This window comes from Oncorhynchus keta, chromosome 19, assembly GCF_023373465.1.
Source record: "Oncorhynchus keta strain PuntledgeMale-10-30-2019 chromosome 19, Oket_V2, whole genome shotgun sequence".
NCBI lineage: Eukaryota > Metazoa > Chordata > Actinopteri > Salmoniformes > Salmonidae > Oncorhynchus > Oncorhynchus keta.
In genome coordinates, this window is record NC_068439.1 from 1,007,577 (window position 1) to 1,023,255 (window position 15,679).

The 15,679-nt window shown below is 45.4% G+C and overlaps 1 protein-coding gene and 1 long non-coding RNA gene across 2 annotated transcripts in view; both read left to right on the top strand.

Annotated features, from left to right (window-relative positions):
- The window catches only part of rims2b (regulating synaptic membrane exocytosis 2b), a 217,864-nt gene that overhangs the window by 140,712 nt on the left and 61,473 nt on the right, over nucleotides 1-15,679 (top strand). Inside the window, exons 16-17 of the mRNA XM_052471751.1 lie at nucleotides 3,756-4,310; nucleotides 4,881-4,943. Of these exons, the coding sequence (XP_052327711.1) occupies nucleotides 3,756-4,310; nucleotides 4,881-4,943 (618 nt within the window). The remainder of the gene's footprint in view (nucleotides 1-3,755; nucleotides 4,311-4,880; nucleotides 4,944-15,679) is intronic.
- LOC118373993 (uncharacterized) overlaps nucleotides 6,783-15,679 on the top strand; it is a 38,526-nt gene continuing 29,629 nt past the window's right edge. Inside the window, exon 1 of the long non-coding RNA XR_004823525.2 lies at nucleotides 6,783-6,823. This is a non-coding gene — a long non-coding RNA (uncharacterized LOC118373993). The remainder of the gene's footprint in view (nucleotides 6,824-15,679) is intronic.

Consider the following 15,679-nt stretch of genomic DNA (forward strand, 5'->3'; position numbering starts at 1 on the left):
CAATGTCTCCTAGTCTGTCATGTTCTGTACCTGCTCGTCTGGCCTCTAGTTCTACAGAGCAGTCCCAACAAGGCCAAGTCAATGTCTCCTAGTCTGTCATGTTCTGTACCTGCTAGTCTGGCCTCTAGTTCTACAGAGCAGTCCCCAACAAGGCCAAGTCCATGTCTCCTCATCTGTCATTACTGTTAGCCGGTGTCCGTTGGGCCCTGTGCTTTCCCCTTCCTGTTAAGTTCCCTGTATATATGGGCACTTAGATCCCTGTCTCTACACAGTCACTGTAATGACTTGTTCCTTATATGGTCACTCAGGTCCCTGTCTTTATACAGTCACTGTAATGTCTTGTTCCTTATATGGTCACTCAGGTCCCTGTCTCTACACAGTCACTGTAATGACTTGTTCCTTATATGGTCACTCAGGTCCCTGTCTCTACACAGTCACTGTAATGTCTTGTTCCTTATATGGTCACTCAGGTCCCTGTCTCTACACAGTCACTGTAATATCTTGTTCCTTATATGGTCACTCAGGTCCCTGTCTTTATACAGTCACTGTAATGTCTTGTTCCTTATATGGTCACTCAGGTCCCTGTCTTTACACAGTCACTGTAATGTCTTGTTCCTTATATGGCTATTCAGCTCCCTGTTTTTATACAGTCATTGTCATGTCTTGTTCCTCATAGCCATTACAGCAGGGGTTGGCAAAGTACTGCCCTTGGGCCAGATCCTGGTCCCGAGCCCATTCAATCCCGATGTTACACCTCTGCTGTAATTTCTCATAATGGCCACTCAGAAACCAACCCATAGCTGATACATATTGTTCATGTTTACAGATGGGGTTGTGTTGTTGATATGGTATTGTGTTTTATGTCAATGTCAGTTTTATGTCCAATTTGATTTGGATCTGTTTAGTCCAAGCTCATAGTTATGTTGTATTCTCTGCACCACAGTGATTTACAGTAGATATGCTATGTTAGAGTAGATATGCTATGTTACAGTAGATATGCTATGTTAGAGTAGATATGCTATGTTAGAGTAGATATGCTATGTTAGAGTAGATATGCTATGTTACAGTAGATATGCTATGTTAGAGTAGATATGCTATGTTAGAGTAGATATGCTATGTTACAGTAGATATGCTATGTTAGAGTAGATATGCTATGTTAGAGTAGATATGCTATGTTAGAGTAGATATGCTATGTTAGAGTAGATATGCTATGTTACAGTAGATATGCTATGTTAGAGTAGATATGCTATGTTAGAGTAGATATGCTATGTTACAGTAGATATGCTATGTTAGAGTAGATATGCTATGTTAGAGTAGATATGCTATGTTACAGTAGATATGCTATGTTAGAGTAGATATGCTATGTTAGAGTAGATATGCTATGTTAGAGTAGATATGCTATGTTAGAGTAGATATGCTATGTTACAGTAGATATGCTATGTTAAAGTAGATATGCTATGTTACAGTAGATATGCTATGTTAGAGTAGATATGCTATGTTAGAGTAGATATGCTATGTTACAGTAGATATGCTATGTTAGAGTAGATATGCTATGTTAGAGTAGATATGCTATGTTACAGTAGATACAGTACCAGTCAATAGTTTGGACAAACCAACTCATTCCAGGGTTTTTCATTATTTTTACTATTTTCTACATTGTAGAAAAATAAGACATCAAAACTATGAAAAAAGTAAAAAAAAAAAAAGTTAAACTAAAATATATTTTATATTTGAGATTCTTCAAGGTAGCCACGCTTTGCCTTGATGACAGCTTTGCAGGTATATGGGTGTGCGAGACTTGACCCATTAACTCTGCATCTTTAAAATAAAATAAAAATATTCTTTCAAAATGCCAATGTTTTTTAAGTTATGCATCCATAACGAATTACTATGGGAATAAATATCACTGAATTACGGAAACATCCTCCAACCCTCTACATGTAATTGTTGGCGGAGAGTCACGTCATTTTTTCGACATACTGTAGGTGACATGAGTCTCACTAGTGTAATATGCTGTTAAAAGTGGTGTAGGTCTTATTATTAAAGAGCATATTGAAGTTAGAAGCAATAGCCTACAACTATTTTGGCTGGCAGAACAACATATTTTTACCATGTCAGCTCGGGGATTTGATCTAGCAACCTTTTGGTTACTGGCCCAACTCTCTAACCACTAGGCTACCTGCCGCCCCAGATAGTGTATAGCAGCGGATAGTAGATAACAGCAGTGATAACAGCAGATAGTAGATAGCAGCATATAGTAGTTAACTGTATATAGTAGATAACAGCAGTGATAACAGCAGATAGTAGATAGCAGCATAACAGCATATAATAGATAGTAGCAATACTAGCAGCACAAAGTAGATATCAGCATATAGTAGTTAACCGTATATAGTAGATAACAGCAGTGATAACAGCAGATAGTAGATAGCAGAAGCAGTAGATAGGCAGCAGATAGTAGATAGCAGCATATAGTAGTTAACTGTATATAGTAGATAACAGCAGTGATAACAGCAGATAGTAGATAGCAGCATATAGTAGTTAACTGTATATAGTAGATAACAGCAGTGATAACAGCAGATAGTAGATAGCAGCATATAGTAGTTAACTGTATATAGTAGATAACAGCAGTGATAACAGCAGCTAGTAGATAGCAGCATATAGTAGTTAACTGTATATAGTAGATAACAGCAGTGATAACAGCAGCTAGTAGATAGCAGCATATAGTAGTTAACTGTATATAGTAGATAACAGCATAACAGCATATAATAGATAGTAGCAATACTAGCAGCACAAAGTAGATATCAGCATATAGTAGTTAACTGTATATAGTAGATAACAGCAGTGATAACAGCAGATAGTAGATAGCAGAAGCAGTAGATAGGCAGCAGATAGCAGATATCAGCATATAGTAGTTAACCGTATATAGTAGATAACAGCATATAATAGATAGTAGCAATACTAGCAGCACAAAGTAGATAGCAGCAGATAGTAATTAACTGTATATAGTAGATAACAGCATAACAACATATAATAGATAGGCAGCAGATAGCTGATATCAGCATATAGTAGTTAACTGTATATAGTAGATAACAGCATAACAGAATATAATAGATAGTAGCAATACTAGCAGCACGAAGTAGATAGCAGCAGTAATAACAGCAGATAGTAGACAGCAGCAGATAGTAGACAGCAGCAGCAATAGAAGCAGTTAGAAGATAGCAGCACATAGTAGATATCAGCAGTAATAACAGCAGATAGTAGACATCAGCATATAATAGCTAGCAGCAGTAATAGAATCAGAAACTAGTTAGTAGCAGTAATACCAAATAGTAGATAGCAGCAGCTAGTAGATAGCAGCTGTAAGAGCAGCAGATACCAGTAGTAATAGAAGATAGAAGATATAGAAGATATGTATCTTTTCATTGAGCCATCTTTCTTTTCATTGAGCCATCTTTCTTTTCATTGAGCCATCTTTCTTTTCATTGAGCCATCTTTCTTTTCATTGAGCCATCTTTCTTTTCATTGAGCCATCTTTCTTTTCATTGAGCCATCTTTCTTTTCATTGAGCCATCTTTCTTTTCATTGAGCCATCTTTCTTTTCATTGAGCCATCTTTCTTGTCATTGAGCCATCTTTCTTGTCATTGTGCTATCTTTCTTTTCATTGTGCCATCTTTCTTTCTGCTCATTGTGGTGCTTTATGGTCCTTCTCTTTTCTTTTCATACCATCTGACATCCTTGGCCATGCCCCCAACAGGAGGACCAATGGCGTATCAAACACCTCACCCCATCCACTACCGAGTCCCCTCCCCTCTCCAACACCAGCCATCAATTCCTGTCCAGCAACATCCTCCACAACCTCTCATACGCCAACTATCTGCCCCTGTACAGTACCAAAACCAGCCCCCTGTATATTACCAAGGCCCACCCTCTGCTCTGTATCAAGCTCCTCCCCCTGTCCAGTCCCCAGCCCCTTCCCCAGCCCCTGTTGTAACCTCTCCTCCAGCCCCTGCCCCAGCAGTACCTTCTCCTCCAGCCCCTGCCCCAGCAGTACCTTCTCCTCCAGCCCCTGCCCCAACACCTGCCTCAGTTGTAACCTCTCCTCCAGCCCCTGCCCCAAGTGTAACCTCTACTCCAGCCCCTGCCCCAGCACCTGCCCCAGTTGTAACCTCTCCTCCAGCCCCTTCCCCAGAGCCAGCCCCTGCCCACCCCCCAGCCCCTGCCCCTGTCACCTCTTCACCAGCCCCAGAGCCAACCCCAGCCACAACTCCAGCCTCAAACCCTGTGCCGCCACCACAGACTCCTGAGCCAGGTGTGTCTCACTCATTTAATCTGTTGTCTGTAGCTATGCTGTACCTCACAGAACCTATTCTTATCTCATGATAAAAATGTCTGTTTCCTCAATGTGTTCTGATGTATTATTTAGACTGTTGTCCTGTCTCATCCTCCTTGGTAATGTGACTGTCTGTTGTCCTGTCTCATCCTCCTCGGTAATGTGACTGTCTGTGTTGTCTTCTCTCATCCTCCTCGGTAATGTGACTGTCTGTGTTGTCTTCTCTCATCCTCCTCGGTAATGTGACTGTCTGTGTTGTCTTCTCTCATCCTCCTCGGTAATGTGACTGTCTGTTGTCCTGTCTCATCCTCCTCGGTAATGTGACTGTCTGTGTTGTCTTCTCTCATCCTCCTCGGTAATGTGACTGTCTGTGTTGTCTTCTCTCATCCTCCTCGGTAATGTGACTGTCTGTGTTGTCTTCTCTCATCCTCCTTGGTAATGTGACTGTCTGTGTTGTCTTCTCTCATCCTCCTTGGTAATGTGACTATCTGTGTTGTCTTCTCTCATCCTCCTCGGTAATGTGACGGTGTCTTTCCCACAACCTGGAAGACACTGAGAGAAGCCAGTCTACAGTCAGTAATGGGAGGAACACACCTGGGGGTACGAGAAAAGGCAAGTGTGGGGAGTGTGTGTGACGGTATGCAGCTTTGTGTGATGCTGTGTGATTTTCTGTTTGAAGGTTGATGCTTTAGAAATTATGCATAAAGCTTTAGGTAGTGTTTTAAGTGATTTGCTAGCTGATAAATTACGTAAAGATCGGACCGTGGACACATTGTTAGCTTGTGTATTTTACACTATATTACCAAAAGTATGTGGACATCTGCACATCGAACCTGTCATTCCAAAATCATGGGCATTAATATGGAGTTGGTCCCCCCTTTGCTGCTATAACAGCCTCCACTCTTCTGGGAAAGCTTTCCACGAGATGTTGGAACGTTGCTGCAGTGACTTGCTTCCATTCAGCCCCGAGAGCATTAGTGCGGTTGGGAAATAAGGCCTGGCTCCCAGTTGGCGTTCCACTTCATCTAAAAGGTGTTTGATGGGGTTGAGGTCAGGGCTCTGTGCAGGCCAGTCAAGTTCTTCCACACCGATTTCGACAAACCATTTCTGTATGGACCTCGCTTTGTGCATGGTCATGCTGAAACAGGAATGGGCCTTCCCAAAACTGTTGACACAAAGTTGGAAGCACATAATCGTCTAGAATGTAATTGATGATGTAGCGTTAAGATTTCCCTTCACTGGAACTAACAGGCCTAGCCCGAACCATGAAAAACAGCCCCAGACCATTATTCCTCCTCCACCAAACTTCACAGTTGGCTCTATGCATTGGGGCAGGTAGCGTTCTCCTGGCATCCGCCAAACCCAGATTCGACCATCGGACTGCCAGATTGTGAAGCATGATTCATCACTCCAGAGAAAGCGTTTCCACTGCTCCAGAGTACAATGACAGCGAGCTTTACACCACTCCTGTCAACACTTGGCAATCTTAGGCTTGTGTGCCTGCAGCTCCTCAGGCCATGGAATCCCATTTCATAAAACTCCCTGACAAAGAGTTATTGTGCTGACATTCCTTCCAGAGGCAGTTTAGAATTCAGTAGTGAGTATTGCAACTGAGGACAGACGATTTTTACACACTACGCGCTTCAACACTCAACAGTCCCGTTCTGTGAGCTTGTGTGGCCTACCACTTTGCGGCTGTGCTGTTGTGGCTCCGAGACATTTCACAACAAGAGCATTTACAGTTGCCCGGGGCAGCTCTAGCGGCATCCTATGACAGTGCCAGGTCACTGAGCTTTTTTAAAAACCTTTATTTAACTAGGCAAGCCAGTTAAGAACAAATTCGTATTTACAACGACAGCCTACCAGGGAACAGTGAGTTAACTGCCTTGTTCAGGGGCAGAATAACATACTTGTTAGCTCAGGATACGATCCAGCAACCTTTCAGTTACTGGGCCAACGCTCTAACCACTAGGCTACCTGCTGCCCCTTTACAGTAAAGCCATTCTACTGACAATGTTGTTCGAAGGAGATAGCATGGCTGTGTGTTCGATTTTATACAACTGTCTGGCAACAGGTGTGGCTGAAATAGCCAAATCCACTCATATGGAGGAGTGTCCACATACTTTTGTTTATATAGTGTACCTTCCTAAAATACAAGTCAGCAGTAGCACCATCAGACCTGCAGGCAGAGCCAAAGTCCTATGTGTGTTTTGAGCTCATTCCAGTTCAAAAGCTCCAATATAATTACACACTTTTATGATTTTTAATGGACTGTTTCAACCCAGCTATTGAATCATAGAAAGTCCTTCTACATTAGAGGGGTAGAGGAAGGTAACCTAATAAGACTAGAGGGATGTAGGCGCTATGCAGATGTACTGGTGTGTGTGTGTACATGCATGCGTGTGTCAACATGGTCTGTGACATGACTGGCCGTCTCTTCCTGTGGTTTGTAATAGAGGTGACGTGGGAGGACCAGCAGAGGAAGGCTAATGGTATGGTACCAGGTAGCCTCCCTAACCCTAACCCAATGGTACGGTACCAGGTAGCCTCCCTAATCCTAACCCAATGGTACGGTACCAGGTAGCCTCCCTAACCCTAACCCAATGGTACGGTACCAGGTAGCCTCCCTAACCCAATGCTACGGTACCAGGTAGCCTCTCTAACCCTAACCCAATGGTACGGTACCAGGTAGCCTCCCTAATCCTAACCCAATGCTACGGTACCAGGTAGCCTCCCTAACCCTAACCCAATGGTACGGTACCAGGTAGCCTCCCTAACCCAATGCTACGGTACCAGGTAGCCTCCCTAACCCTAACCCAATGGTACGGTACCAGGTAGCCTCCCTAATCCTAACCCAATGGTACGGTACCAGGTAGCCTCCCTAACCCTAACCCAATGGTACGGTACCAGGTAGCCTCCCTAACCCAATGCTACGGTACCAGGTAGCCTCTCTAACCCTAACCCAATGGTACGGTACCAGGTAGCCTCCCTAACCCTAACCCAATGCTACGGTACCAGGTAGCCTCCCTAACCCAATGCTACGGTACCAGGTAGCCTCCCTAACCCAATGCTACGGTACCAGGTAGCCTCCCTAACCCAATGCTACGGTACCAGGTAGCCTCCCTAACCCAATGCTACGGTACCAGCTAGCCTCCCTAACCCTAACCCAATGGTACGGTACCAGGTAGCCTCCCTAACCCTAACCCCATGGGCCCCATGCTCTGGCCCTAAAACACCATGGGCCCCTAACCCCATGGGCCCCATGCTCTGGCCCTCTAACCCCATGGATCCCATGCTCTGGCCCTCAAACCCCATGGACCCCATTCTTTGGCTCTCTAACCCCATGCTCCTCTAGCCTCATGGACCCCATGATCTGGCCCTCTAACCCCATGCTCTGGCCCTCTAACCCCATGTTCCTCTAACCCTGTGACCCCCATGATCTGGCCCTCTAACCCCATGCTCCTCTAGCCTCATAGACCCCATGTTCTGGCACTCTAACCCCATGCCTCTCTAGCCTCATGGACCCCATGATCTGGCCCTCTAACCCCATGCTCCTCTAACCCTATGACCCCCATGATCTGGCCCTCTAACCCCATGCTCCTCTAGCCTCATGGACCCCATGCTCTGGGACTCTAACCCCATGCTCTGGCACTCTAACCCCATGTTGTGGGCACGCTGGTTGTTGTGGTACATGCTGTAGAACTGGTACTGTCCTGAATCAAAGCATACAGTTAGTGGTAGATCTGTCCTGAATCAAACTGTAGAGTTACTGGTAGATCTGTCCTGAATCAAATCGTAGAGTTACTGGTAGATCTGTCCTGAATCAAACCATACCGTTACTGGTAGATCTGTCCTGAATCAAACCGTAGAGTTACTGGTAGATCTGTCCTGAATCAAACCGTAGAGTTACTGGTAGATCTGTCCTGAATCAAACCATACAGTTACTGGTAGATCTGTCCTGAATCAAACCATACAGTTACTGATAGATCTGTCCTGAATCAAACCATACAGTTAGTGGTAGATCTGTCCTGAATCAAACCATGCAGTTAGTGGTAGATCTGTCCTGAATCAAACCATACAGCTACTGGTAGATCTGTCCTGAATCAAACCATACAGTTACTGGTAGATCTGTCCTGAATCAAATCAAATGTTATTGGTCACATACACATGGTTAGCAGATGCTAATCACAACCTCTTACAAACCATACAGTTACTGGTAGATCTGTCCTGAATGAAACCGTAGAGTTAGTGGTAGATCTATCCTGAATCAAACCATACAGTTACTGGTAGATCTGTCCTGAATCAAACCATACAGTTACTGGTAGAGCTGTCCTGAATCAAACCATACAGTTACTGATAGTTCTGTCCTGAATCAAACCATACAGTTACTGGTAGATCTGTCCTGAATCAAACCATACAGTTACTGATAGTTCTGTCCTGAATCAAACCATACAGTTACTGGTAGATCTGTCCTGAATCAAACCTCCTGAAAAAGAAAGATATGTTGACAAGATTGAAATATTCGGTTGTGTTCTATATCTTGCTCCTTGCAAGCTTTTCACACCACTTAAAATGTGCAAAAAATCTCCCCCTCCCCCCATACCAGATATTTAGCTATTTGGCTAGCTAATGATGCTACTGACAGCTGGCTAAAGCTACCTCTTCTGACATAAACCGCTTAATTAGCTTGTTTATTTTACCCTAAAAGTGTAGCTGGACATATGGCTCCTAAATTAAGAGGGACTATTATCAGAAATCAGTCTGTCGATCAGCATGTTTCTCCACGATTGCTACTTTTGATCAGCTTTGGACAGACAGCTGCTTCGTGAAAACTCATCATAATGTTAGCTAGCTGCTAAGAAACAGTAGCTAGCTAGTTTTTGGTGGAAGAATCTAACATTGTGTGTGTTGCACTCGTCAGCTGGTTAGCAGCATCCCTTTAGTATGACTGGCTGGCTTAACTAGCAAGCTTAGCCTGCTTGTTAGCTAATGTTGGACAAATCATGTTAGTTTTCATGACATTGTCAAACGTCAAAATACTGCTCATTGGTGCACAAAACATCTTAGCTTGATGTAAAATGATACAACTTCCTCATCAAAGAATGTCAACATTATATACAGATGTATTGTTTCAGCTTTGATTCATTCAGCCTGTTTTAGGCAATGTACAAAGCTGTATTACATCCCTTGGGATCTAATAAAAGGCCTACAGCGTTCAGTAGGATCCGTTGATCAGTTGATTGACTGTCTGCTGGTGTGGAAGTTCCCCAATGTTTATAGTTATGGATATTTTATCATTATGCAGTTATTATAGCTATCATTGTAGTTATCGTTATGGATAATGTATCATTATATGGTTATTATAGCTGTCATTGTAGTTATCGGTATGGATTTTGTATCATTATATGGTTATTATAGCTATCATTGTAGTTATCGTTATGGATAATGTATCATTATGCAGTTATTATAGCTATCATTGTAGTTATCGGTATGGATAATGTATCATTATGCAGTTATTATAGCTGTCATTGTAGTTATTGTTATGGATAATGTATCATTATGCAGTTATTATAGCTATCATTGTAGTTATTGTTACAGTTATGGATAATGTATCATTATAGCTATCGTTACAGATCATTTATCAATGTAGTTATCATTGTAGTATAATGATGAATTATTAATAACGATAACTATAATGATAATTTATCCAAAACTATAAAGATAACTATAATGATAAATGATCCATAATTATAATGATAAATTATCCATAACAATTATGAATAACTATAATGACAATGATAAATGATCCATAACTATAACAGCACCTTACAAAAGTTTTCACCCCCCTTGGCATTTTTCCTATTTTGTTGCATTACAACCTGTAATTGATTTTTATTAGGATTTCATGTAATGGACATACACAAAATAGTCCAAATTGGTGAAGTGAAATGAAAAAAATAACTTCAAAATGTAAAAATATAGTATTCACCCCCTTTGCATACGGAAAATGTATCATTATCGTTATGGATCATTTACCATTATCATTATGGATCATTTATCGTTATGGATCATTTATCGTTATGGATCATTTATCATTATGGTTATATTTATGTATCATTATTGTCATTATTGCCCGGTTACGAACCCGGGTCTCCGGAGTGAGTCACTTAACCAACTGAGCCACGAATAGTCGGCAGAACCCAGAAGATGAGGCAGACACAGCAGTACTTGAGACGGTGTATTTAATGAAGTAAAAAGTGAAGTTCTTCAGGAAAACATGTAACTCCACAACCTCAAAAAGGAATCCTACAAGAACAAAGGTAATCCTCCAAGACAAAAAAGGTAAATCCACAAGGTGGAAGGTAAAGCACAAAAAGCCTCAAAAGATACTAAAAAAACAAAACAAACAAGAACAAAAAACAGAATTCCACAAGAGAGTCCACCAGGATCAACAAGAGTTCTCAGAGTACTAGGGCTGGGTGCTAACATACAAACACAGAGCAAAGAACAGAGGAAAACAAAGGGTTTAAATACAATCAGGGGAAACGAGGCACAGGTGCAAATAATAAGGGGGATCAAGGGAAAACAAAAGGTCAAAAGGCACAATGGGGGCATCTAGTGACCAAAAACCGGAACAACTCTGGCCAAATCCTGACAGAATCCCCCCCCCCTAGGAACGGCACCTGACGTTCCTACCAGCTCTCTCAGTGTGGAGGGCCCTGAACTGACGAATGAGGTCAGGGTCCAGTATGTCTTTGGCAGGAACCCAGGAGCGCTCCTCGGGACCGTAGCCTTCCCAGTCCACCAGATACTGCCAGGACCGCTGCACCCGGCGGGAATCCAGTATCCGATGGACAGTATAAGCCGGCTGGCCTCCAATGACACGAGGCGGAGGGGGAGGTCTGTCTGCCGGGACAAGGGGAGAAAAAACAACAGGTTTTAATAAGGAAATGTGAAATGTGGGATTAATCTTAAGGGATCTGGGTAAGTGTAGGCGATAAGAAACTGGGTTAACTCTCCTGGCAACCTTAAAGGGACCGATGTATTTTGGGACAGCTTGCGAGACTCCACCCGTAGTGGTAAGTCTCTTGTGGAGAGCCAGATTCTCTGGCCGGGCGCAGGGTAGGCCCGGGACGGCGACGTCTGTTGGCTTGTTGTTGGTACCTCTGTGAGGAACGCATAAGATTAAGACGGGTCTTCCTCCACATAAGCCGACAGCGTCTGACGAACTTCAAGGCTGAAGGCACTCTGACTTCTGCCTCCTGGTCCGGGAACAATGGAGGGGCATAGCCAAACTGACACTCGTGCGGGGACATACCAGTGGAGGAGGAGCGCAAGGTGTTGTGCGCGTATTCGGCCCAAACAATGAAGGACGACCATGTGGACGGGTTGTTACGAGTCATACATCGGAGGGTGGTTTCCAGCTCTTGATTCATCCTCTCAGTTTGGCCGTTGGACTCCGGATGGTACCCTGAAGATAGACTGGCAGAAGCCCCATGAGTTGGCAGAAGGCCTTCCAAAACCTAGAGGCGAACTGGGGACCTCTGTCAGAAACCATATCTTGAGGAATGCCGAAGACTCGAACACATGATTAATTACCAACTCAGCCGTTTCCTTGGCAGAAGGTAACTTAGTCAGAGGGACGAACCTGGCCGCCTTTGAAAACCTGTCGATAATGACTAGGATAGTAGTATTGCCATGGGATGGAGGAAGGCCAGTAATGAAGTCCAACGAGATATGGGACCAGGGTCTGTGGGGAACAGGTAAAGGGTGAAGGAGTCCTTGCGGGCGGAGGTGAGAAGATTTGCCCTGGCAGCACACGGGGCAGGCATTGACGAAAGTGGCAACGTCTTCTCTTATGGTAGGCCACCAGAACTTACGCTGGATGAACTCCAAGGTGCGACCTACGCCCGGGTGACAGGTGAGGCGAGAGGAGTGCCCCCACAGAAGGACCTGAGTCCTCACTGCCTTGGGGACAAACAACCGATTGGCAGGACCTTCTTTCGGGTCCGGTTCAATAGCTTGAGCTCGTCTCACGGTATCCTCAACTTGCCACGAGATCGGAGACACGATCTTAGCAGCAGGAAGGACAGGCATGTCCGTGTCATCTCAAATGGCAGGAGCGTAGACTCGGGACAGGGCATCCGGTTTGAGATTCTTCGACCCGGGCCGATAGGTGAGGATAAACTGAAATCGATTGAAGAAAAGAGACCATCTAGCTTGTCTAGTGTTCAACCGCTTCGCCTGGTGAGAAGCCCCCTCGAGCCAGTGTCTCCATTCCTTCAATGCCATCTTAACCGCTAGGAGTTCACGATCCCCCACATCGTAGTTCCTCTCAGCCGGGGTAAGCCGGTGTGAGAAGAAAGCGCACGGATGAAGCTTCTTGTCTTCACCCCTCTGAGACAGGACAGCTCCAACACCAACCTCTGAGGCGTCTACCTCCACCACAAACGGTTCATCCGTAGTCGGTAGTATCAGGATAGGAGCAGAGAGGACGCTCTGCTTGAGTCCTTGGAAGGCCGTCTCAGCTTCTCTTCCCCACAAAAACCTTGCATTGCCACCCTTGGTTAAAGCTGAGAGAGGGGCTGCCACCAAGTTGAAGTTCTTGATGAACTTGCGGTAAAGTTAGTGAAGCCCAGGAAACGCTGAACTTCCTTAACGGATTTGGGGGTGGGCCAATCCGCTACCGCCCTACCTTCCTGGGGTCCATTTGGACTCGACCGGGTTCCACTACAAATCCCAGGAATTGTACTCTGGATGAATGGAATTCACATTTTCCGGCTTAACGTACAGATGGCTGTCTAGGAGGCGTTTGAGTACTTGTCTGACATGCTTAGTGTGTTCTTGAAGAGAGCTCGAAAAGATGAGGATGTCATCCAAGTAAACGAACACAAATATTTTAAGCATATCCCTAAGCACATCGTTTATGAGCGCTTGGAACACCGCTGGGGCGTTGGTCAGGCCGAAGGGCATCACCAAGTATTCATAGTGACCAGTAGGCGTGTTGAAAGCGGTCTTCCACTCGTCACCAGGTCTGATCCACACAAGATGGTATGCGTTCCGCAGGTCAAGCTTAGTGAAAACAACTGCTTCCTGGAGCAGCTCGAAGGCTGTGGCCATAAGGGGTAGCGGGTAACGGTTACGGACGGTTATGGCATTGAGTCCCCGGTAGTCGATGCAAGGACGTAATCCACCGTCTTTCTTGGCCACAAAGAAAAACCCTGCTCCCGCCGGGGAGGTGGATGGACGCATGAGGCCTGCTTCCAGAGCGTCCTGATGTAGGTATCCATAGCAGCTCGTTCGGGTGGAGATAGGGAAAAGATCCGACCCCTGGGAGGGCAAGTGCCCGGAAACAGTTCGATGGGGCAATCATAAGGTCTATGGGGTGGTAGCATGGTGGCCCTCTGTTTGCTAAATACCAGTTTGAGGTCATGGTAACACTCGGGAACTCGGGTCAGGTCGATGGATTCTAAAGACTCGGGAGTAGAACTCGGGGAATTCAGGAAAATTCAAGTAGCTTGGCACGTAGGACCCCACTGCTTGATAGTGCCCACAGACCAGTCGATGTGAGGGTTATGGCTGTGAAGCCAGGGGTATCCAAGGACGAGAGGGAACTCGGAACAGGAGATCAAATGAAAGTTCAATTCCTGGTGTTGTGAAACTGAAAGTCGCAAGGAGGTAGTGACATGAGTGACAAGTCCAGATCCCAAAGGGCTTCCATCCAATGTAGTAACCCTCATGGGGTCACTTAGAGGTTCAGAGGGATCGCCATTCTCCTTCGCCCAGACACCATCCATGAAGTTACCTGCGGCTCCAGAGTCTACCAAGGCTTGAAGGTGAAGCTTGTGGTTGTCCCAGGAAAGGGTGACTGGAATGAGCAGACGGGAGTTGGACGGATGGGAGGAGGTTATGTTTCCCGTTACAGTTCCCCCCGGCCTGTACGGGACAGAGCGTTTCCCTGGAGCCCGGGACACGTGGAACGGAAATATAGACAGCGTCGCTCCCTCATCCGGCGGTCTCTCTCAGCCTGGGAGATGCGTCCAATCTGCATGGGTTCCGGTGGAGCCAGCGAGGATAAAGATGACTCGGAGCTGGGACTGATAGGGGCTAGAGGTCTACGGTTGAGTTCTCTCTCTCTCAGACGCTGGTCAATGCGTGAGGCCAACTTGATCAGGGACTCGAGATTGTCCGGTGGTTCCCGAGTGGCCAGTTCATCTTGGATAGTGTCGGAAAGGCCTTTCAGAAAGCACACCGTGAGCGCCTCGTTGTTCCAGCCACTCGCTGCTGCCACCGTGCGGAACTGGATGGCATAGTCTGTCACGCTGCGCCGACCTTGGTGGAGAGTCAGGAGCTGTTTGGCTGAGTCAGGACCACTGCTTGGGCCTTGAAACACTCGTTTGAATTCCTCAGCAAAAGCAGAGTAGCTGGCACAGCAGGAACTATGGGCATCCCACACAGCAGTAGCCCAGGCCAGGGCTTTTTCCGACAGCAGGGTGATGATATATGCGATCTTAGACCGGTCTGTGGGGAACGACGAGGGTTGCAGCTCGAAGGAGAGAGAACATTGGGTGAGAAACCCTTTACAAGCACTTGGATCACCTGAGAACCGTTGGGGAGGTGGAAGACGAGGTTCAGCCAGAGGGTTAACTGCCATGGGTACGTGAATCTGAGATACTGGGACGGGAACTGTTGCCGGGGTAAGTCGATCAGATATCTGCTTTATGGAAGTCAGCATCTCCGACAGAAGATGAGAATGTCTAGCCATTAAGGCCTCTTGCTGAACCAGGGCGGCTTCGTGGCGTTCGACACGAAGCCGTGGCGTTGGACAGTCTCCCGTTGGACAGTCTCCTGGTCCCACCTGGTGGTGGGACAGCATGGCAACAAGGTCCTGGGAACTGGCTGCCTCTGGGTTCATTTTTTGGCTCTGTGTTTCTGTCAGGACCCGGTTACGAACCCGGGTCTCCGGAGTGAGAAACAGTCACTTAACCAACTGAGCCACGAATAGTCGGCAGAACCCAGAAGATGAGGCAGACACAGCAGTACTTGAGACGGTGTATTTAATGAAGTAAAAAGTGAAGTTCTTCAGGAAAACATGTAACTCCACAACCTCAAAATGAATCCTACAAGAACAAAGGTAATCCTCCAAGACAAAAAAAGTAAATCCACAAGGTGGAAGGTAAAGCACAAAAAGCCTCAAAAGATACTCAAAAAACAAAACAAACAAGAACAAAAAATAGAATTCCACAAGAGAGTCCACCAGGATCAACAAGAGTTCACAGAATACTAGGGCTGGGTGCTAACATACAAACACAGAGCAAAGAACAGAGGAAAACAAAGGGTTTAAATAC